At 59.8% G+C, this 24,196-nt stretch overlaps 1 protein-coding gene across 1 annotated transcript; it reads right to left on the reverse strand.

The window, feature by feature from the left end:
• Positions 1–928: 928 nt before the first annotated feature.
• Positions 929–22,992, reverse strand: SPINT2 (serine peptidase inhibitor, Kunitz type 2). Its single transcript, XM_075536947.1, has 7 exons — positions 22,710–22,992; positions 7,184–7,354; positions 5,365–5,421; positions 4,602–4,655; positions 4,074–4,235; positions 2,416–2,454; positions 929–1,465 (listed from the first exon to the last, which is right to left on the reverse strand). Exons 1-7 carry the CDS (start codon positions 22,813–22,815, stop codon positions 1,299–1,301), a joined length of 756 nt encoding a protein of 251 aa, XP_075393062.1. The 5' UTR covers positions 22,816–22,992; the 3' UTR covers positions 929–1,298.
• Positions 22,993–24,196: the final 1,204 nt, after the last annotated feature.

Below are 24,196 nucleotides of genomic sequence, written 5' to 3' on the forward strand. Positions count from 1 at the left end.
GTAAGGGGTGTGGGGAGGAGGGTCCCCCCCAAATCATCACAGGTCCGGGAGGCGCAATTGTACAGCGATAATAAGTAAAGATTATAGTAAAGTCATAGAGGGCATGAGAGATAGAAGAGAAATATTGAAATAAATGGAGTCAGACACATTTCATGCAGCATGCTCACCTCAGCCCCGCTTGGTGGTCCTCGTGGGGGGAGCCCGGCCGTGAGAGCAGGAGAGACCCCCCCGTGTATGAGAGCAGGAGGGAACCCCCGGGTCTGAGAGCAGCAGGGAGCCTCCACTTTATTGCTGACCAAGGGTTCTATCTCCTTCGGGGGGCATCATTAAAGGTCACCACACGTCACAGGAAGGGGCAGTACCATAGGCAGACACATCGTAGGAAGGGGATGCATGATAGGCATGAGCGTGACAGGAAGGGGATGAGCTAGGGGTGTGCCCACAGCAATGGGAAGGTCTAGGGGTGTACACGTGACAAGATGGGCAAACCCTAGATGGGCAGGTTTGACCTCCCTGGTGTCTCCTACAAGGAAACAGACAACCACTATCCTTATCAGAAGGGAGTGGGCCCTGTTTGTTGTGGGATAAACAGTGGTGTCTGCTTGCTCTAGATGGCTGATAGCTCTTAGGGAGAATGACCCCTGATCTACTCCTGATGATCTCCAAGTGTATAGTCATTTGCAAGACAACTTGGGAGAAATCCTTGTTTCCCATAAAGGGGCTCCAGGACAAGGTGGGTTAAGTGGTGCTGTCCCGGGGGTGGTCATCAGTGGCTCTGAGGCGCTGAGGGCTGGAGATCGGCCAGGGTCCCGTCAGCCTTCAGCTGACGCGGCCGGCCGCCTGGGAGCAGGCCCCGGGGTCATCTGTGTAGAGTTTATGTTGGTCGCTGTGTGAAGACAAAACACACGTGCCCACTTCCTTTGACCAAGGAAAGCCTTTTTATTCAACGTGTACATGATACGGCGTTCTTTTCAGAACCTAATAAAAAACCTCATTACTTAGGTAATTAAAAAAAAATTCCAGAAATCAGTCAACTCGGGGAAGCATGACAACTTCACTCTCATGGCGGGAAGAGGCCGAGGGAGTTCAATGTAAGTGGGGACAAAGAGACCGGAGCCTAGCACTATGAAGCCAGAGGGGTGGGTCGGCGCCAGCAGCTAGTGCCGCAGAGCTCAGCCTGCCCGGGGAGCCCGGCAGATGGGAACAGAGACCCAGATCCGCCACTGTTCTATAGACACAGGCACACCGTGCGGTGGGCTCGCCGCCCCGCTGTCTCCAGGCGTCCTGGGGACAGGTGCTCACAGGGAATACGTGCTCTTCACCAGGTGCTCCTTGTCGTCCTGGGAGGTCCAGACAGTGCCCAGGGCGCGCTCCTGGCTCCGGCGGGCCAGTCTGACCAGGCAGACCACAGAGGCTCCCAGGCAGAGGACCAGGATCATCAGCAGCAGCCCAGACAGCACCACCACTGGATGGGGGAGGGAAGAGAGGAGGGGATTCAGAAGCGGCAGGTGGGTGGGGTGGGCACCCGCAGCAGGCCCGGGGCCAGCCATGTGGCCAGCAGCCCAATGCTGTGTGTGAGAGCATTAACTCCCCGCCTACAGCACAGGCAGGGCCTGCGGCAGGTGGCTATGTGGCTGTGGTGGCTGCCGGTGGGGGGAGGCCAGGGGTTACTGAGCACAGCTCTGGGAGGGGCCCTGGGGGCTGTAATTGGCCAGTGAAGGTAGTGGTTGCCCTGCCAGTGAGCCGGTAGGCTTTTTCCCAGGCCGGGCTCGCCGTGTCTAAGGAATGTAGGTCTTGTTCACTGCGGCTGCACCCAGTTCCCTGCCCTGCCCTTGGCTGCAGTTTCCATCTCCAATTCCACCTCCCAGGCCTTGGAGCCCCCTGGCTGCTGTCACTAGCCCCTGGCTGGCCAACCAGGTCCCAGGCCGGCTCCTCCTCCTCCTCCTCCTCTAAGAGCTGAATTGGGACAGGGCAGAAAGAGGCCAGACCAGTGTGGCAGGTTCTCTGGGCAAACACCAGCAGGCCAGGAAACAAAGACAAGGGAAGGACACCTGCCTCCATGGCTGGCGCTAGTAAGAGGCTCACACTGCCTGCCCCACCCCCCACCCCCCTCTCTGTCTTCCTGTCCCTGAGGCTGGACAGGCTCTACACCCTGGTCAGTCTCAGGCCAGAAGGAAGCAGGCAGCCCAGCCCCGGGGCCAGTGAGATAAACATCTGTGCACATTTGCTGTGGGACACACCCACCCCTCACCTTCTGAACTGCTTAACCACACTCCTGCCCGGACAAGACACCCCCAGGCTCCCCTGCCCCCCCCCCAAGATATGGGCCGTGCAGGGCAGCAGGCCTGGGCCAGCCGAACCTGCAGACCAGGCTGAGCAGGACCGGCTTAGTCAAAGCGGCCGGCGGCCACGTACCTTTAGAATTGTGGGTCAGGGCTGGGTAGGACTGCTTGCCTAGAAGAGAACACACAGTCTAGTCAGCGCCCACAGGGTCCACCCAGAGGGGTCTTCCACCTGGATGACATGCCTGGCAGCCAGGGCCAAAGCTTGCCCTTCCCCACCAGGCAGCCAAACATGGGGGTGGGGTGGGGTGCGCGCGGGCTGGAGGAGGACGGGGGAGGAAGAGTTCAAATTACTTTTAAAACTGATGTAAAAAATAAACCCAATGCCAACAGCGGAGGAGGGAGAGGCAGAACTGGAGGTGATGGATGTGGGGCCCGATCACCACCAACAGCCGCTTCCTTTGCCAGGAGCCCCAGAGAACTAGATGGTGCCGGGCTACCAGGATGGAGCACTGTGATCTCAGATTGCACAGAAGAAGCCTGATCAGGGCGGGGGAAAGGCTAACAGAATTTCAAATTCCCATGGACCCCAGACTTTCTGGAGATGGACCTTCACGAAAGTATTGCCTGAAACCAAACGGTAGTCTAGCCTCGCTCGTAAAGACTGCTCCCTTTATATGGGCACAGTGCCAACAGCACCTGGGGAGAGAGTGGAGGAAGCTGAGGGGCAGTGGATCCACATTAACAGGGAGGATGACCACGGGAAAGGGGAGGGGCCAGGAATGGTCACAGCACCTCCGAAATGTCCCCTCCCCTCTACTGCGGAAGGGTGTGTAGGGAGGAACCACACAACACCTGTCCTTTGAATGGAATCCCCAGGGGGGTTCGGGTTCCTCCCACTGGTGGCACCGGGTGCTCAGGACTCACTCTGTTTCTGGAGGTCCGCTGTGAGCCCCCACACTTCACCCACCACCTACTGACGGGCACGGCACCGGCTGCTTCCACCCCAGGCTCCTTCTCCAAAACCCAAACGCCTGCCAGCAATGGTGCCGCCCAGCAGCGCTGCAGGGCAGGGACCAGCTGCCCCCGAGCTGCCCGTGGGGTTTCTGAGACAGTGACCCCTCCTCACGGAGTAGAAAGCCTCGTCTCGCTGGACCTGCAGATCGCAGCCCCGAACTTGACCAGTCCATCAGGGCTCTTGCCTAGTCCAGTCCTTCTAGCCAATGAAGCCCCCTCCACATCCACTGCCACCCAGTCGATGCCAACTCACAGTGACCCTCTGGGACAGAGGAGAGCTGCCCCCGGGGGTTTCTGAGACTGTCACGCTTCATGGGAGTGAAAGCCTTCCTCCCGAGGAGAGGCTGGTGGGCTTGAACTGCTGATGTTGAGGTTCACAGCCCAACGAGTAACCTGCTAAGCCACCAGGACTCCTTGTAACTTGCGGGGCTCTGCCAAGGAGCTGTGGGTGGCCCCCGGACGGTCTTAAAGTCGGAAGGAGGCATAGCACTCCTGTGACAGAGGCGAGCGGCACTCCAGGGAGGGCAGGGCTCGAGCGCACCCACCCCTCAGCATGGGGGGGGGGGTGTCTCCCAGAGAACAAGCTGCCACCCTGGGCAGAGGCTCCGTGGGAAGCACTGGTGCCTGGTCTCCCAGGGACCTTCCCAGGGGTGGGAGGGCTTCCCACAGCAGCTGCGTTCTCGCTCAGCCTCCCCCTGCAGTGGCGGCGGGAGGGTCCAGCTTCAAACCACAGCCGGAAGGCCGGGGTGGGCACGGGGGGGGGGGGGGACCCACCGAAGCAGCGGTGCAGACACTCCTCCTCAGAACGGTAGCTGTTCTTGTTGCCCCCGCAGCCGCCGAAGATGAAGTTCTCGCAGGTGCCCTTCTCCACGTTGAAGTACCAGCGCGGGAAGGCGGCGCGGCACGGCCCGGTGACAGCTTTGGGAGCGCAGTACTCTGGGAGCAAGGCAGCCCAGGGCACAGGTTAGCAGGGCCCGGGCTGGGGGGTGGGGAATGGCTCTCTGGGCAGGAAGTGGGCAGGCTCCCACATGGGCGACCTGGCCTGGCCCTGCCCGGCTGTTGGCTCACTCCAGTCCCAGCTTCATCAGAGTCAAGAGCAGGCCGACCGAGACTCCGCCACTCACCAGGTTGTGCTTCAGGCCCTCCCCCTCCTACCCAGGGCACCCACCCCACGGCCACCCAGCAAGGCAGAGACCTTACTTATGTGCCTGCTCCTACCTGGCTCCCTGGGGCTCCCCGACCTCCCTCATCCCCGTCAGGAACCTGCCCAGGCACTTCAATTCCCGTTTCGCCAGGTGGTACCTTCAAAGCTGAAGACGTTGCCGGAGAGGCCATCCAAGTCCTGCCTGCTGATACCTGGAGCAGAGATGTGCATCAGGGGCGCAGACAGAGGGGCAGCCCCAAGCACCTGGCCATGTGTGGGCCCTCCGTAATCTCTGGACAGGGTGGGGAGAACCCTCTGGGGGCAGCTTTGCTCTGTCCCCTCCCAGGCATAAGGGGCCGCAAAGCACAGAGAATATGAGTGAGCCCTCCCCCCCCACCAGCATGGGGGCCGAGGGGGAGGCCCGTGCCCCCTCACAGGGGGGGAACATGTGCTATCAAGCAGGGACCCTGGGGTCTTGGCTAGTGGCAGCCAGCTAAGGGCTCAACAGCTGGTCTGGGGGGCAATGGCGGCGGTCACAGGGCTCCTAGCCCTGTAAAGCCTGACTCTCGCCTGACCCCTTGCTGTCTTTGGCCTGGCCACTCACTCCATGTAAGCACCAAGGGGCAGGCCCAGGGCACAGACCGGGCAGGGCAGGGGGAGCTCCCTGTTTGTTGACGCCACCTGACCACCCAGGGTCCTGGTGCCCAGCTCAACAGGAGAGGGGGCAGCAAGGACACAGCCACAGTCAGCCCAGGCCCTCCCATCTGCTGGACACGGTGAGCCCCCCAACATTCCAACCCCAGGATGCTGGAGCCAGTGCAGGCGGCCCCCACTGGGTCCCTGTTCTTTTTTGAAACTTGGAGTCCAAAGGACCAGGGGGTGCTGGGCCCTGACCCTCTGCAGGGCTTGTGAAGGACCTACCGCTAGGGGCAGGGGCCTCGGCTCCGTTCCTGCTGGTGGCCACGCTGAGGGTCTTCTCTGTGAGGGCAGACGGACACGGTGAGAAGATGTCCTGGTGGGCGGGGTGGCTTCCCGAGGGTAGGAGCTAACCGTTGCCTCTCCCGTCTCCTCTCCGTGGGACCTTCAGCACCCACCCTACCACCCAGCAGAGCAGAGAAACCCAGAACCAAGACTGGCCCACAGGAAAGACCGAGATCAGGCCTGGGGGGCGGGGGGTGGGGTGGGCAGAGCCGGTGGCTGTGGACCTGGACAAGCCCAGCCTGAGTGTGGAAAAGCCAGGGGGAGGACAGGTCGGGTGGTCTGGGGAGCTGCAGGGTCCAGCAGGGTGGCCTCGCTGCTCCTCCACACCCTGGCTCCCAGGCCCCAGGCTAATCTATTTCTCAGGAGTCAGAATCCCAGTACGGCCACCCTCGGGGGACGGGCCCGCCTGCAGGTGGCCCAACTCTTCTCAGAGGCTCATGGAAGGGTGTCTGAGCGGCAGGTGGGGCGGGCACCCTTGGGACTCAAGACTGGACTGGACTCTGGGCCACCTCTAGGGAGAAGGCCAGCCTGCGGGTCTGTGGTCCACCGTCGGTCTCCCGCTTGTGTTCTGGCCACGTGGACCCTGCCACTGGGACACGTGCTCGAGGAGACCGCAGCCCACGCTCGGAAACACAGGTCCTTGCCGCATGCCCCTCCTGCCCGCCCGCCTCTGCCCCAACCCTCACACGGGACAGAAGGTCCTAGTGGCTCAGTCACCATCGGTGGGGCTGGCCTATGTGGCCCCCAAACAATATCCAGCCATGGCTAAAGGCTCCCTGTCCTAGGGGATCGCTGAGAGCTGTAATGGACCTGCCTGGCAGAGGGTTTGGGCTTGCTGAGTGGCTGCAGGGTGTGCCTGGGCCACAGCTGATACCGTGGCCCATTCTCCCTCTGCACCAACCCCAGTAACCTTACCTACTTCTGCATGTGCAGCTCAGAGCCACAAGGAGCAGGGCAGGGACGTGAGCTCGCAGGCCACCGAGCCTCCCCGGGCCCCCGTGACCTGACCTGCAGCCACGCTGGGACGTCCTTGTTTTGTTTGTGGAAACCTGACTAGGTCGAAAAGTCAGGGGTTTCGGAAAGCTCGTGCAAGCAGGAGGGGAAACGTGGGCATTTCCCGCCAACCGTTGGAAGCCCCCGCGGACACGTAACAGCACAGCGATTCCCCCGTCCCCACGCTGTGCGCGTACCCAGGGACACCGAGGCTTCCAGCTCTCCCAACCTCTGGTTCTTTCCGGACCCACGGGCCCCAGGAGGAGTGTTCTGCTCAGCACCTGACCTGCCACCTGGCCGAGGAGCCCCGCCTGCCCCGCGGGTGAAACCACTGGACGGCTAATCTCAAACCCTCCTGAGAGAAGGAGCCACTGGTCCTGGACCCCTGCCTAGCTAGACACACCCCACTCCAGGACCAAGGGTTTGTCCTGGAGGCAAAAGGACCCCAGTGTCCGGGTCCCCCGGGTCTGAGGCCTGGAGGACTCTGCTTGGAGAGGGAAAAGGACACACACCCCTCTGCTCTGCCTGGGTGGTGTTCTCACCCTGAAGTGGGGGGAGGGAGCCAGGCAGGAGACGCGGCTGTGGGCCCCCCCACCCCATGGCCACCATGCCCATTCCTGGAGAGAGGAGGGAGGAAGGCTGGCCCCTCAGGCTCACTGTGAGGCCGACCTGCACACCCCTGTGCCTCTCAACCCCCCGCCCCCTCGGAGAAGAACAAGGAAGAGAGGGGGCAGCCTCGCCCAGCCCCCGCCCGCCAGCTGCGCACCTGTGACGCCCGCGCACTGCTGCAGACACTGTTTCTGGGTCAGATAGTTGTTGCTGTTGCCCTCGCAGCCTCCGTACACAAACTGCTGGCAGGAGCCGTCGGAGATGTTGTACCACCACCTGGGGAAGGCGGCCCGGCACCGCCCCACCACTCTCGAGACATGGCACAGTTCTGAAGCCCAGAGCAGAAAGAAACCAGTCAGCTCGGCAGGTGGTCCTCTCCAGGAGGAAAGTGGCACACCCAGCCCACTGCCCGGCTGCCGCCCGCGCCCCTGCCCATGTCAAAGACACACACGCGGCCCCCCATCACGCCAGACCGCAGGACAAGGAGAGCTCTGCTCTCCCCTCACCCTCACAGCTTTCCGGTCTCTCATCCCCACCCATCCACCCCGAGTCCACCTCCTCCCACCAGCGCCTGCAACTCCCCCCCCGCCCCCACGACCCACTCCAAGGAGCCTAGGGAACAGGACACTGCCATCAGTCCCCCGACGATGGCCCCCTGCAGGGGCCACTGAGACATCTTTTCCTGCCCCTGGAGGAGGCAGAAGGCTGACGACCACACTGAACAGGCAGCCATCTGACTCAGGTCTCTGTTGGTGGGCCTCGGCCTCGTCTCTCCCTGCCCACCCCACATTCCAACTTTGGAGGGACTGGCAGCAGCCAGTGCAGTGCTAGATCAGGAGACCCCCAATTAAACCAGCCCAGGGCCCCACAGCTGGCTGGCTGTTCCCCTGCAGTGGCTCTCAGCTGGGGGTCGGGGGACAACCCACTGAGCTCTGGGCAGATCCCAGGCCTCAGCCACGCACACCACAGCAGTAACAGAGCATCCTGAAGCAGGAGAGGCACCTCCCTACAATTTGTGCCAGTGGAGATGTGCGCGAGCGTGCAGGTGAGGGGCGCTTTATAACAGACACCTCCACGCAGCTCTCCCAGACCACAGCAAGGGCAACTTCCGTCAACAACACACCAACCAGAACCGGCTGGGCCTGCACCTGGTGCAGGTACTCCTGACGCCGTGCCAAAGGACACACAACAGACCGGCTCCACAAGGCCAGGTAAACACCGCCAAACAGACCTCCCCACAGGCTGGTGCTGCCCTGCCACCAACACACGAAGGGCGCCCACTGCCCAGAGGCATCGCCGGCTTGGGCAATGTTGTGTACCGAGCAGAGCCCTGGCTGGGCCATGTTCTTGCTCCCACAGGGTCAGCAGGTTTCCGCCACACAGGAAGTCAAGCCCCCAGACACCTGGTAAACGGGCCCTGGCTACCCACTTGGTGTCCGGTGGGCTGGTCAGAGGAGGCTGTGAGGTTATCAGGAGGGACGGCAGGTACCCTGGTGAACTCAATCTTGTCCGGAACCTGCCCACCTCAGTGGGCTCAGGTGGACAGGCTCACCACATGACACAGGGATCCGGAGTGCCTGGGATTGCTTCACGACGGGACCAGCAGCTGTTGGGCGCACGGAGTGAGCCACGGACGCTCTCTCCAGGTAGACCAGGCGCTCCCACTGAGCAGCCATCGCGGGCCTCGGGCCTGCACTGCTGGGCCCCCCTCATCTGATACCGCAGTTTAACCCTTGTAAGTCCAGAGTATTTTTCTGCTTTGAAGTTTCTGTTGGCCTCGTATTTTCAGTAATACCAGGCATTTGGAAAAAAATGGGAGGAAGAAAACCCTGCAGTAATGTTGGGCTTGGACACCACTAACGGAAGGCTCACTTGGGGGCTTGTGGGGAAGGTTTGATGGGACGAGACCTGTTTCTTTAGATTCATACAATAACGCAGCCCCCCCACCAGATGGCACTGCACACCAAAAGCGGGACAGGAGAATCCCACTAAATCCCTGGGGTACAAAATGCGGGTGGGCACTGCCTGTCCCGGGGGCCAAGAAAGGGTTATAATTCAGAAAGCAGCCTGGTTCTGTTCCTGTGGGCAGTGTGAACGGGATTGGGACACACACACACACACACACACGTAATTTAGAAATGTCTCACTGAGAAAACCTGAACTAAAACCAGCGTGTCTGCAGACAGAACGCCGTGGGCGCTTCACTGGGGTGACGTACTCGGCTGCTCATTAAGCGGATCTTATTACCTGGTGCCCATGGCTCCTTTATGACCAACCCCTGGAGAGTCGGTTCAGGCTCAAGTCTACCACCTTGGCCCGTTACTATTGTCCCTGCTGTCAGCCTCCTCTGCAGGAGGCCAGTCTTCAGGGGGCTCCAGCAGCTTGCAGGCGTGTACCACTAACTCGCAGAAAGAGCAGCCTGGGGGTACTCTTGCATACCGAGCATGCTGAGTTGGGGGCTGTGACATTCAGTCTTCCCACGATGCAAGGCAGAAAGCACACACTACCACGAACACTTTCACCCTGACTCAGATAGACTGAGCTCAGTGACTCTTCCCAGGAGAGAGGGTCACACCAGACTCGACTCACCCGTTTGAGAGCTCGTCTTCCCACGAGGCGGAGGAAAAAGAAGGCTCACTTAACACACGCTTCTAGCACCTAAAACCAAGGTCGCGTCCCTTCTGACTCTGGGCAGCCTCGCGCGTGGCACGGTAGAGCTCTGCTCCACGGCCACGGAGCACCCACCCGGTGGCTAATCAGAGGTGCAAGGTTCGCGTCCCCCCAGACAGCCACCATGAGGCCACGACAGTGAATCACCTGGGAGCGGTGATGTCGGCCACACACCCACCCCCGCAGCTGCCACGGCGGGTGGAGCTCAGCCACACCGGCCTGGCTACTTTCACAGGAGCCTCGAGACGTGGCTGCGAAGGCCACACATTCGCGAACCCGGTTACAACCGTTTCTCGGTGCCCGCGAGACTTAACCCAACCTACCCAGATTCAAACAAAATGAACCCTCTCTACAGGCAAAGCCAACACCAACCGGCCCACCCCCACCTCCGGCCTCTGCCCAGCAGGATGCCAGGCCAGGATGTGTGCAGAGATAAGGCTGTGAGTCAGGTGGGAACGCCCCGCTGTACCTGTGAGAACACTGAGCCTGGGGTTCACCTGCAGCACAGGGTCTGAACTCACGGGTAAAGGGGAGCCCTATGCAAAGACACTGACCACTCCGGTGGAAATCAAGTCGGTGGGACCAGAGAAGGGAAGTGGCCTAACACACCACCGCCCCCCTCAGGCTCACCGCGTGCCAATCTCTCGGCCACTCTCAACGCTGGGGTTCAAGCAGCACCAGACTCGAGGCAAACTTCCCAGAAGTTACTCAGGGATGAGTAAGTCCGTGACTGCTGAGAAGAGGTGGGCGGGCGGGCCGCCCTGGGAAGGGACCGAGCACACACTCCTGCACGGGCGGGCCAAGTTAGGCGCAGAGGGAAAACCACACACGCAGAAAGGAAACGCCGAGGGGAACCAGATCTGGGTGCACATTCTTCAGAACTCGGAACGCGAAATGGAATGCCTGGGTCCTGGAACCTTTCTTTCCTTGGGAAAGCATCCGGACAGGGAAAAGTCCCACGCTATCAGAAACAGGAACTGAAGCTACCCGCCCGTTCCCGACAGGCACTGTGAACATTACGAAACAGCTGCCCACAGACAAGCCTCGGTGCGTGGTGTCGGGAGAGCAGCTTCGCTGGTTCCCAGGGCGGCAGGCCAGTGGCTGGGCCAGCTGCGCCCTCAGAGTGGACAAAAGGGGGAGGGGGGCAGAGAGGAGCCAGCCCGGCCAGCTTTGCACGGGCGTGTTTGGATGGTATACACAGGAGCATGCAATGAGGTCTCAGTTTCTCCAAAGTCTAACTAAGGCACGGTCACCTCACCGTCCTGGTGGCATAGCGGGTACGGGCCGGGCTGCGACCCACGGGGGACGGTTTGAAACCACCAGCTGCTCCACGGGAAAGCAAGTTCTAGCCTGTCCTGAGTGAGAGCCAGAGGGCTCTTTGCACCTTTCCCCCCATAGTCCCGATGCACCACAGCCACACCCTGCCCCTCGCTCAAGCCCACCCACCTCTGCAGCCACAGACTCCCCTGGAGGGGCAAGATGTCCTTCTCCAAGGACTGGTCTCCCCACGAGGCTAGTGCTTGATAAACACGCTTTTTCCTCCCGGGGCACGGACCACTGTCCAGTGCCGCCCGGGCAGGGGCTGCCACGCTCCAGGACCGAGCACAATTGCTGCTGCTTTGGTTTCCAAGACTGGCAAGCTTCGCAGGAGCACACGGCGTCGCCTTTTGCTAGCGGATCAGCTGGGGGGTAGGGGGCTGAACCACCAAGCCTGCCCGCCCTCAGCAAGCAGGCCGGCGGGTGCTCTCAGTGGGGTGTGAGCACGGCATGACGCGGGGCCTGGCTTCTCTCACGAGGCAGGAGCCCCTCGTTAAACGGTCAGCCCTGGTCCTGCTCTCCCGCCAGCGGGTCAAACAGTCCGTGCACCGAGGACAGCGCGGAGCTGCGAATGGCGGGACCGTCAGCAACGCAAAGAATCACCGTTGCTAAGGGACCGTTATAAATATTTTGGCCGAAACATGGAAACTCCTCCTTGGGTTGTAAATGCATAAAGATAATTTTTAAATAATTAAAAGAAAAGGACCGCGTGAGTTCCAACATTAGAACCCATCGAGAGTCAAGGTGCCCCGGTCTCTGTACGGAGCCGGGGGTGGGGGGGTGGTGCTGCGGGTACGTGCTGGCCGTCCACCTCAAGATCCGCGGTTCAAACTCACCCGCTTCCCGGAGGGAGGGAGTTGAGGCTATACAGATTCCAGCCGTGGAAACCCTCCTAGAAGCGGATAGGGAAGTGGATTTCCAACAGTCTCTGTCGGATGCATGTTGTCTGTGCCTTCCTTGGGGTGGCGGTGCCTGCTCTGGCCGATCGGAGCCCAGAAGGCCATGCGAACGACTCGCTGACCCTGATGGCCATCTGTCACATCAGCGCGGGCCGAGGCACCGGCCCACCACTGGCACCTTCCCCGCCGCCCACGGCTCACACACCATGGGCGTTCAAACCGGAACCATGTGCCCGGGGGGCCTGGAAATGAAACTGTGGGTGAGCGGCCTCTGGGTCAGGCTGTGGGCCACCGGCCTCGCTCCCTCCCTGAAGCCTGTGACTAGCTGTGGACACGAAGATGTCACTCCACATGGCTTCCTGTGCCACACAACAGCCTGTCCCCACCCCTAAAACGGGCTCCAGCGCCCAGAGGCGGGGGCTGCCTGAGAGAAGGGTTGGACAGACACCCTGCTCAGACGGTCCTCCCCCGCCCCCCCTGCAAATCCAACCTCCGAAACTTTTACTTCTTCACTTGTACTTCCCCCAAGGCCCCTCTCTCTCCTGTGTGGGCGCAGGACCCTACAGACGTGAGGTGCCTCAGGGCCCCCCGCCTGCTCTTTCGGCACCCCCCAGCCATGCACGGACGGCTGGGACACAGTGTTCCCCCGGGGAAGTGGGGTTGCCAGGGCCAGAAAGCAGAGCCAACTCTGAGGGGCCAGCAAAACACACGTGCCAAAGCCCAGGGATGCGGGGGCCACCTACACACACACACACACACACACACACACACACGGCCTGGTGCCCCGGGGCCACTGAGCATCAAGGAACCACGGGTCACCAGGGGCTGCTCAGCTGCCATTCCAGACAGGCTCAGGTGTACCTGGCCGACACGGAAAATTGCCCAGGGCAGGGGCAAACAAGGGTTGGCAGCAGCACAAGCCCCTTTTAAAGGTTTTCACCGGGGCCCATGTCTGAGTCGCTGCCGTTAGGGAGAGGGTGCAGGGGAGGGTGGGGAGCTGGGGGCTTTAAGATCCAGCTGGTCCCCCTTCAGCTGTACCTTTTAGGGCACACACAAAGAATTCTCCATCTTATTTTTGTATTTCTTTTCTTATTTTTAAGGCCTGGGTAGATGATTGGATCCTATATCTTGGATTAAACTTTTCATTTAAAAGAGCATAGAAATTCGAGAGCCTTCGGGCCGCGTTGGTGAGCAGCTGAAAATGGGCATCTTAAAAGCAAGCGGTCACCTGAGAGACACCCGTGGGTCTCCCCCGGCTGGAGCAGGGAGGAGCCAAGACTCAGGAGGCAAGCAGTGCGAGGGCCCCTCCGGTCCCAGAACTGGATGCCCACCCCCACTCCCCACTCCCCACCAGGGAAGGCCCTGAATAAGTGGGAGTCAAGCACAGAGCTGGATTAAACATCAAAACCCAGAACAGAGCAACCGGTCTGACAGAGGCTGATGGACCCAGACTCCCTCAGACCTGGGAGGCAGCTCACCCCTCCGGGTCACTTTCCCAGCAGACAGCTCACAGGCCTCTAAGACCTGCCACGCCAGGGCACATGGCAGCGCCTGCCCGCTCCCGCTGTTCTCTGCCAGGGGCACAGAGCAGCCCTGCGACACGAACCTGTGGGAGAGTGTTTTCTCTGTAAACGTTCACCCAAACCACAAACCTCAGGTTCAAAAGACCCAACAGGAAGGGGAAGGGGGCGAAAGGAGGAACACCTCAGAAGGTTGGATATGGAGCCGCCGCCACCCCCGCCGAGGGGACGAATGACAGAACTGTGGGTGAAGGGAGACAACGGACAGTGTAAGATATGAAACATAACAATAAATAATTGGTCAAGGATTCACGATGGAGGGAGGGGAAAAAAGAGGAGCTTATACCAAGGGCTCAAGTAGAAAATGTTTTGGAAAAAAAACAAAAACGAAGAAAATGTTTTGGAAATGATCATGGCAACATAGGTACAAGTATGCCCGATACAATTAATGTATAGAATGCTATAAGAACTGTAGTAAGAGACCCCAATAAAACGATTTTAAAAACCCCAACAGGGAGAACGGAATGTCCTGAATCATCATCTTGGACAACACAGGTTTGTGTGGTGGACAGGCCTAAGCGGGGAGGTCACATGACAAAGGGGGCAGCCGTCATCCTTGCGGCAGAGAAGGCAGGTACGCACGCATGCATGCACGCACGGCAGGTGTGGGCCTCGCCCTCTGGGGCTTCCAGTTAAACTGGGGCCACAGCCTCACTTGGTCAGTGGGGGAAACGAGATTATAATCAGACACTGAACAACCGAAGGCTCTGGCCAAGGGAGCTGCACAGAGGCCAGGCAGGGGGTGCTGGGACAACCGCCCCCCCCTCAAACCTGCCGCCAGCAAGGACGAGGGAGCAGGAGACCCCCCAGCAGACACACAGCAGCCCCGTGTTCTTCAGGTGCAGGCTGGCTAATTGGGTGGGAGCGTGCGGCTGGCTGAGAACAGAGAGGCTGGTGGTTTGCGCCCACCCAGAGCTTCCGTAAGAATGAGAGCCCAGATTATTGCCTGGGGGGCACATCTGCTCCACCAGCACCCCGGGGGTCGTGGCGGCTATCAGGAGCCACGTGAGGGGTACAACAATTGGTTTTTAAAGTCAGTCTTTAGAGGTTTGCCGCGTCTACAGCAGGGGTCCTCAAACCACGGCCCGCGGGCCACGTGTGGCCCACGGAGGACATTTATCCAGCCCGCCTTATGTTTTTGCCTCCGCTGCCTGTCCTGCTTAGCAGCCGACTCGTGCAGTGTGCCCAGGAATTAGTTCATAGTTGGGTTTTTTTAAAAACTCTAGTCCGGCCCTCAACGGTCTGAGGGACCGTGAACTGGCCCCCTGTTTTAAAAAGTTTGAGGACCCCTGGTCTACAGTGAAGGCCCTTGGAGCCAGGTGACGGGCTGGGGATAGTAGCCAGAACACCTGGAAGGCATTACTACGCTCAGTGAAGGCTCGAGACGGGCTTCTGGTCTGGGGTGGCGGCCACTGCATCGCGCAGACACGGCGACCCTGTAACACCGCGGGATCAGACCGCAGGGTTTTCCCTGGCTGATATTTGCAAGTAGGTCAGCGGGCCTTTCTTCCCAGTCCATCCTGGTGGGAAAGTGCCCTGAAACCTGCCCCGTGCAGCTCACAGATGGGGCGGCTGGGCTTGAGGGGTGGGGAGGGGGGAATCAACCCCAGGTTTCTGGCATTCCAGCCGAGCATGCCCACACCGCCCTCAAGTCCCCGAAGCATCCTTATCAGGGAAAAGTCCTCCTGAGGGGACGGTGGCAGGCTCCAGGGAGCAAGGGCTCTGGCGGCACAGTGGGACACAAACGGCAAGGTTGGCAGTTCACGTCCACCAGCCGCTCTGTGGCAGAATGAGGAGGCTTTCTGCTCAAAAACATTGGGGCTGCCAACCACCCACAAAGAAATGCTCACGGTCACGAGCCATCGGAGGGACGCGCGTCAGGCACCGAGGAGCTGCCACGCCATCCCCGGATGGGCAGCAGTGTTCAAACCGGCAGAAGTACAAAGGCTGGAGGGCGCGCCCCCTACCCTGCTGTGGGCTGGGGAACTGCGCAGCCAAGCGAGGATGGAAGTACCAGGTGGCACAGCCCTACAGAGCACAGGAGCGGGCACAGACGCCAGCTGCCGGCCCACCCAGTCCCACTCAGAAGCAAGACGATGGAGATATCATGGGACGGCACGCTGAGCAGACTGGGGCATGCGCACCATGCAACTGTGAGCCCCGCGCGGAATGGACGCATTGGGGGGCACTGTGGTGAGAGAAGGTACCCAGTCACCAAAGGGCAGAGGCTGTATGAGACCACTGCTCCGAAAAACTCAAAAGGTTTTCTGAACAAAGAAATAGGCTTTGACGGTGATGAGTGCGCCGTGCGCTGGCGGCAGTGAGTTTTGAGGGCGTGGGGAGGAGGTAAGGAAGTGGAAGTGAAACATCAATGGGGAGAGAGGTGTCAGGTAACCTGTGACCCCGGGAGGATCGTCTGAGATGGGGGAACAGAGAAAGGGGTGAGGGGAGGGGAGGAGAGGGGCCCGGCGAGCCACTGAGGACTGGTTAAGTTGTTGAATTAAAAAATGAGCTGGAAAAACGAGCTGATTCCAGGAACCCAAGTGGAAGGCGAATTTTGAGAATAACAAGGGCCACGAATGTATAAGGGTGCTTTGCTCAATTGATGTATGTATGGATTGTGATAAGAGTTGTATGTGCCCCAATAAAAAGATTAAATTAAAACAAATGATGAGCTGGGATGTAAACTCCCACGTGATTCCTAAGAACAAGCGACTTGTTTGTTCAGTGTGACCACAGGGGCTCCAGTTCACGCATGCGGGGGTGCGTGCCCAGCAACTGTTCTCCGTTGGATCGTGAACTTGAAGGACGGTCAGGAAGACCTCAGAGCTGATCCAGAAGGAAGCTCATCGGCCCTAATGAGGAAGAAACTGGCTGCCGTCCCAGAAACGACTGCCGACACACTAGTGTCTCACCGGCGGTTCCGCACGGTTCAGCATTCTCCACTGTGCCTGAACACCTGGGCCCAGCGAGCTTTCCATCAGCGAGTCAGCGAGATCAAAGCGGACGCAGGCTTTATGGAGTGAATCAAAAGCGGGGAAGCCCTGGATTTATCCACCTGACCCTGCAAACAAGGCCCCGTCAGTGAAAGCACGCATTCCCAGGGGATTCGCTGGGCTGATTCCGTCCACGGCAGCCAGGCCACCTCAGAAGTGGCAGGGCTCCTTGTCTGCCGAGTGCACGGTTCAAAGTCTGCGGAGACACTGTATCCGGAAGGCCGAGGGACAGACAGGGGCCTGAGGGCGGGAGCCAGCGGGGAACAAAAGGCTGGGCTTGTTCAGACTCCCAGGCTCTCTCCTCTCTCAACTGTCTGTCTGGCTGCCCTGTGGGAGGGAGAGGCACTAAACCTGTCCCCCCCCCAAACAAAACCAACAACCAAACCACATGCCCGCTCCCTCGCTCCATGGAGAGGAGCCCAACTCCGAGGACCCTGCCCGGGGTTTCCCAGGCGGTACTCCTGCTGGAAGCTCAGCCCACTGTTAGCAGTGTGCTGGAGAGACGAAAGGCGGGTTTAAATCCACTGCAACAAAGTCCAAAGCAGCGATCACACCCCAGGGCCATCTACAAATACACCTCTCTGGGCTTAGCTGGCAGAGTTCCAAGGTGCCCTGGTAGTGTGGTGGTTAAGCGCCTGCTGTTCAACACCCCAAGGAGGAAGCGCGGGCAGGCTGCGTCTGGACAGAGGCCAGCCCTGGAGCTCTCTGGGGCGGCCTGACTCTGGCCTCCAGGGTTACCCTGAGTCAGACTCTGCAGGCTGGCACCTCATTTGGGGTCTGGAGAGAGAGAGGTATGCGAAAGCTCCCTCCTGCTCAGCTCCTCTAGGTTTGGGTGTCTGGAAGCTGTCAGCGTCAGGGCAAATAAATTAACTGCTTTAAAGCGATGCCCAGGTGTTTATGCGAAAGGAACGCTTACACCGACCAATCCAACTTAAATGATCAGGCCCGTGAAACCCTGGCGTTTGGGCATGGAAAAATATCCAGTCCTGGTGTTTAGATTTCCCCGACTACCCGCACAAAGCCCACCCACCTCTCCTGCCCCGTCACTCTCCATTCACCCCTGAAGCAGGCCTCTAAAGCCTCTCCTCTTCTCCACTCCATCTCAAGAGCCCCCTGAGTCAACGGGCAGGAAGACAAGCCATTCCAAAGGCCTGCTGTTAACTTAAGCTTTCTGAACGGTGGCTACTTAGAGATGGGTCAGCAGGCCCTCTCCCTAGAGCTGCGTTTCTCAAGACCCCTGCCACCCTGTGATGTCCACCCACCCTTCAGAAACTTGAGGTTTTCCCACCTAAACGTCTCTCCCATGTAATTCTGACACTTCAGGCATACTTTATCTTTTCTATTCGAAAGGCCACTAACCACCTTGTATCTTTGTCCCCTCCTCTCCTCTCCCAAACACCCAATATGAACGCACTGACAACACCCCTGGACTCTAAATGGCAACCCCCCGGGCCTCGGTAAAAGCCCAGAGTACAAGCACAGAGACGCCCCTACATGTGATCTCAGAGACCCCAGATCAGAGGCTGCTGAGACTGTGGGCCCAGGGTCCGAGTCACTGTGAGGTCCGCCTTGGAGTATTTGTGATTTCTTCTCGTCACCGTTTCCAAAATGGCCTCCCGTGATGATGAGATACCAGTGGCTGAAGCCCCACCACCTTCCCGAGCCTCACTCAACGCTTCGGGGTCACCTGTGCAGCCTGCTCAGTTGTGTGACCTGGGCCCAAGGCTGTGTGTGTGTGTGTGTATGTGTGTGTGAGACCCCTGTCTGTAGGGTTCACCTCTCCCCTGACCAGAATCACTAGCTCCTTTATCCCGAACTTGGCCTCCCTGGTCGGTCTGGGCACACAGGCTTGGACAGAGGCCGGGCACCTGGCGGCTTGCCTTAAGACTGTGGCTCAGAGAACCCCACAAAGGACCTTGGAGACAAGTAAACCGAGGTTGGGTGGGCGGGCGCTGGCGAGCGGTCAGAGAGGAGAGCAGGTCCCCTCTCCCTCACCGGCTGGGCCCAGCAGTGCAAAGGGACGTTTCTGGCGGAGAGGGGCTGCCCTCCCGCTCAGCCAGTGGGCCAGCAGTCTTCAGGGACTGTCCCCACCTGAGCCTTAACCTGCGCCCACAGCACTTGCCACCAGCTGTCCCGTGTTTGTCCTTCTTGCTCAGTGCAGGTCTTTCCTCTCCCCCGGGGCTCACCTGTGGGGGCCAGGCCTGTGTTGGCCCATGTCCTGTTTCCAGGGCCTTCCAGGGCGCCTGGCCCTTGGTCAAGAAGCTAAACAAAGCCTATTGCCCTGATGATTCTGACTCACCGCGGCCTGTCTGAAAGCAGAGCTGCCTCACAGGGTGTTCAAGGCTGGAATCTTGAGCAAGCTGGTGTCATCGGAGTGGCAGGTGGGTTTGAACTGAAGACCTTCTGGGGAGCAGTTTTATGCTTACCCACTGCCTCATCAGGGCGCCTTTAAGCATGCACACACGTGCGCGTGCACACACACTTTAATACCGCAGTCTACTTGACTCCGACCCCCCTACAGGGCAGGATTCCCCAGACTGTAACGACAGTGTAACAGGGTAGAAGCCCCGCCTTTTCACACTCCTGGCCTTGAGCTTAGGAGCCCAACTTGTAGCCCACTAGGCCCCAGGACTCCTTCATGCTGTTCAACAAGCTGTTGCTGAAAAGGTCCCCAACGGATCGGAACCGGATGCCTTGCCTCAAAGCTGAACCAGCACCTCTTTTTAAAACTGAAATAATGAACATGAACCTTTTACCAACGCCTCGTTTGGGAAGGACAAGCATGCCCAGAGAGGCCGTTTCAAGTCCAGCAGTCACTGCGAGGGAGGAGGGGGAGGCTGGTCTGAAGAGCCCCAGCTGACTGACGCCCTCCACCGGCTGCACCTTAGCGCTTCCTTCCGGCACCTCCTCTCGGACCATCCGTTCACCATCACCCACAGGGCCGACACAGATGGAAAGGAAGGCAGCACTCATACCAGGCTCGCTCAGAGTTAGAGCCAAGATACCCTCTACCTGACCCAAGCCTGGGTCCTTCCAATCTCCTCAAATGCGCAGGCACCTGGAAACGGATGAGCAAGGCCCAAGGAGAACCCAGGCCTTTAACGTATGGGGCTGCCAAAAGAACCGTAAAGGTACCGCGGGCTGCCAGAGAGCACAGCTGCTTTCTGCTGCCCACAGGTTCACTGACTCAGAATCAACGCAACGGCAGACAACCCCGATGTCAGAGTTCTGGGGAGACTGCAATAACCCCAGGAGTTTAAGGGAAATTGAAAACGAGGGGGGAAGCCCCAGGAACACAGCTCGTTGCCCTTGTGTTCAGTGGAAATTACCCAGAGCCAGCAGCCATGGCTGCAAGCCAAGCGGCCACTCAGGGCAGCCGTGATGCGCACGGCTGGCCAGGAAGTTCCTGGCTGCTGGAAGTCACCTTTCCCACAGGCGCCCAGGAACGACACTTGACTGGCCACTCTCAAAGTAACTCAGAGGCTCTGTTCTCTCCAGAGAGTTCTGTTAGTTGAAAGCAGGTCATTGTGATCGTTCTAGGACCAGGTAGTGTCTTTGCTCTTGAGAATATTAAAAAACCCAACCCAACACCAGCAAAACACCACCGCCATGCCTGACCCCTTCTCTTCAGAAGGTGGCTCTCCCATGAGGCACTGGCTCCTCCAGAAGGCCTTGGGGGGTGCGTCTCAGTGGACCTGGTGCCTCACAGCCTGAGCCCAGGTCTCCAGCTGCAGACCTGGTGCCTGTCCACCTGCTCACAGCTACTTCCGCTTTCTAAGCTTCCTGATCTCTGTTCCTGGGTACATGATCCTTCCCTGACCCCACCTCTCTGGGAGCCCCGAGCGACTTTGTCCTTCCTTCCTTCCTTCCCCAGTCACATCTTGATCTTGTCCATGAATTGCTCTCGGCCTCTCACCTCCAACAACTTGCTGGCCCTTCCACCTCGCCTCCCGCAGGGCTTCCCACAAAGCAACTAGCTCAACCTCTCCCACATCATCCAACTAATTCAGCCTCTCCAGGAGCTCTGTGCCCTAGTGGGTTGCAAGTCGGGCTGCTAACCACAGGTCAGCAGTTCGAACCTACCAGCCGCTCACAGGGAGAAAGCCAAGGCTGGCTGCCCTGTGAAGGGACAGCCTCCGAAACACAGGGCCAGTTCCACTCCGCCCGACAGGCCACCATGCGTTCGCCACGGAGGTCTATGGCAGTGAGTTCGGTGTGGGCTACACTTCTCTCGACTCCGGTCCTCTTCCTGCACCTGGGCAGCCCCCGGGGCTGGACAAGCACAGCTCTGGGTCAGCACCGGGCCTCATTCCCTACTATCTGCTGGGTGACTCCAAGCACGGGGTGACTTCACCTTCACCACCACCACTACCATCCCCGCCCCGCCCCACCCCCATGGCTTCAAGGACCAACTAACATAAAGAAGTCCAGCCTGCCACAGTCCCAGACCCAGGAACTCAAAGGAACAAAATTACCTCCTAGGGAAAAGTCCAGAAGGGCTGGCAGATTCGGGTTCAAGTGGCAAGAACAGGCCCCTCCCCATGACCCTATGCATCGACATGAGCTTATTTCTTATTTCCTGCTACAGCCCGTACCCCATGCCTGTGTAGCTGCAGAACCACACCAGCCGACCCTGCCTGCTCTGCCCCGCCACCCCCACTACTCCAGGCACACCACGCTTTTCCCTTGAACACACCAAGCTCCTTTCTGTCCAGATTCTCCCCCCAAAGTTGGCGGTTCAAACCCACTCAGCGGCTCTGAGAACAGGCCTGGCAGCAGGACTTACACTGTGGCGGTGACAAGCCACCGTCCTGCCGTCCAGGGCTTCCCTAGGGTTTTCCCGTCCATCTTATCTATCGTTAGTGGTATTGCTCCCAGGATTCTCCCTGCAGGCGTTCCATGGCGGGTTGATACAGAGGTCAATAATTAAAGGCGGCAATGTCACCGACTAAGGCACAAATAAAAGACGTATTCTGCTTACGTCAGGACCAGCTCAAAAAGACATACAGAGAAAGGAACACAACTCCGATGATAGTGAAGAGTTACTGAGATACAACCACAAATCTTTTTGTAAGCAAAGCTTAAGGTCACCGCCAGGCACATGTGACTGGCAGAGGTCTATGCCAACACGCAGGGTCACCTCATCTGATGGCAGCTGCTAGCAGCCACTGCCCACAGCCTCCAACCTGACACCCACCGGGTGCCAAGATCTTTGGGTGGCTGCGGCCTCATTCTTCACAGCAAGGCTCAGATGGCTTCGGCCTCCATGGGAGCTGAAAAGGCGACCCCGCCCCAATCACTTTCTTACATCACCCGGTTCCTGTTCCTCACTTCTTAGTGATTTGATATTGTGGGAAGTGCTCTATATTTAGCTGTTTACTCTCCCCACTTGCTCACAGAAAACTGCAGGCAGAGGCTTGGCTGGCCTGACCCACCAGGGCCCCCACAGGCACACAGAGCAGGGGGTCCACTCAGGAAGCCCTGTGAAATGAGGTCAGCCTTCCATCAAGAGCTCTCTCTTCCAAGTCACCCTGAGCTGGTCTGCAGCAGCAGGGAGAGCTTTAACACTGGTCTAAAAAGACCCTTGAAGCTCCAGTGGCCCTAGAACGTAGAGGTCCACCTGCCCACCCTCCGCCAAGGTCCCCTCCACGGCCCAGTCCAAGAGTCAAACGCCAGCTTTTCCGCCCGACAGCTCTCTTAGGGCAGGTAGAGCGCCCTCCACTTGGCGTTGTTTTCTCTGCTCCACTTTTCCTCCTTTTGGATCCCTCGGCGCGGGCGTCTTGGGTTACCTGACTGCGAGGCCGACACCCACCACCCACAGGTGCGAGTGCCGGTTCGCTTCCTGCTGGGCCAAGGGCCTCGGTGGGGCCCTCCACCACGGCCACCTAGTTCCGCTTCCCGGGCCTGGCTTGGCCACGGAACTTCGCTTGGCCAGCAAGAGGCTGGCCACTCCTAGGTCAACCCCGCCCGCCCCCCGCGCGCCCCCAGCCGCCTGCCCCACCCCAGGGAAGGCTGCCCCAGCTCCCAGCTCTGCGGCTCACCTGCCAAACCTCTCCTTGTTTAATCGCCAGGTCTGGGGTTGAATCTCCACCACACCCCTGAACGTCAGTCACCAAATCGCCCCCATTCCTCCCCGCTCAGACGCCCCCCCCCTGCCGGCCAACCCCCGCGTCCCCTAGTCTCTCCCCGGCCACCCCTCCCGAGGCCCGCTGGGCGCTCACCGTAGATGCTTCGCTCTCCGTCGGCCGCCGCCGCCCCGGGGAGCAGCAGCGAGCCCAGCAGGGCCAGGAGCGCGCCGGCCCGCCTGGGCACACGCAGCTGCGCCATGTCCGCCAGCCGCCGGCGGTTGGGGTGTCGCGATCAGGTGCGGGGAGACCCCGACCGCGCACGCGCAGTCCAGGCGCTGGCGACACCCAAGGGTCTGCGAGCAGCCGCCCGGGCAGCTACCGGGCTGCCCCTGGCTCGAACCGTCGGTGTGTAGACTCGCCGCTGCCCGCGCTGGCGCGGTGCCTCCGCCGCCCGCTCCTCACCGCCCCCTCGCCCCCAGCGACCCCGGCAGCCGGCCTGGGCCCCGCGTCCAGACGCGCGATGGGTGCCAAAGCCAATGGCGGACGCCTCGAAACGGACACAGCGGCGGCCAACCGAGGAGAGGGCGGGACGTACCTGGCGAGGCGGGGCGTGAGGGCGCAGGCGCAAAGGGCAGGCACCTGTGCGGCCGCGACCCCGCCCTCGGCGCACCTGGGCCCCGCCCCCGGCGCTGGCAGGGGGCGGGGCCTGCGCGGGGTAGGACGGGCCCGGCGGCGGACCCGAGGGTGGGCCTGGGCTCTTGCTCCAGCCTCCCTGGCTCGGACTGGGCGCTTCCTGTGCTGGCGGCGCGCGGGCTGGGCCTCCGGGCAGGGGATGGGGGCCGCCAGATTCGCTCTCCCTGGGAATTTGGGGGCGTCCGCCCGCCCCTGTCAGCATCATCCCAGTTTTTCACCGGGCCCCTTCTGGGCGGCTCAGAGCTGGCCTCCCCCCTCCCCCGGTGACAACGCCAGACGATCACAGTAGGGAGGACAAGCGTCCAGGCAGTGCCCAGGACTCCCGTGGGAAGGACCACCAGGACTGGCGGAGAGCCCCGACATTTCTGCAGACACCTGAGAGCGAGCCAGGGAGGCCTTTGCGAGGAGGTGACCCCAAACCCTGCGCGATTCCAACTTATACACAAAGAACACTCACCCAGTCGATGCCGACCCATAGGGACTGTATTGGACAGGTAGAACCGCTTTCTGCCTTGGCCAGGCTCGTGAGTTTTCCTTCCTTCCTTCCTTCCTTATTTCTTTCTTTCTAACCATTTTATTGGGGGCTCGTACAATTCTTATCACAATCCATCCATGCATCCATTGTGTCAAGCACATTTGTACAATGTTGCCATCATCATTCTCGAAACATTTGCTTTCCACTTGAGCCCTTAATATCAGCTGCTCATTTCCCCCCTCCCTCCCCACTCCCCCCTCCCTCATGAACCCTTCATGGTTCATAAATTATTATTTTGTCATATGTTACACTGTCCGACGTCTCCCCCCACCCCCCCACCACCCTCTTATATGCTGTCCAGAGACAGCAGGCCCACGTGGAGGTAGCGCTGCAGCCTGTGTGACCACGAGCTGTCGAAGGGATCGGGTATCAAGCATCGAGGAACAAAAAATCATATCATTGTAAATGTGGG

Source organism: Tenrec ecaudatus, chromosome 18, assembly GCF_050624435.1.
Source record: "Tenrec ecaudatus isolate mTenEca1 chromosome 18, mTenEca1.hap1, whole genome shotgun sequence".
Taxonomy (NCBI): Eukaryota; Metazoa; Chordata; class Mammalia; order Afrosoricida; family Tenrecidae; genus Tenrec; species Tenrec ecaudatus.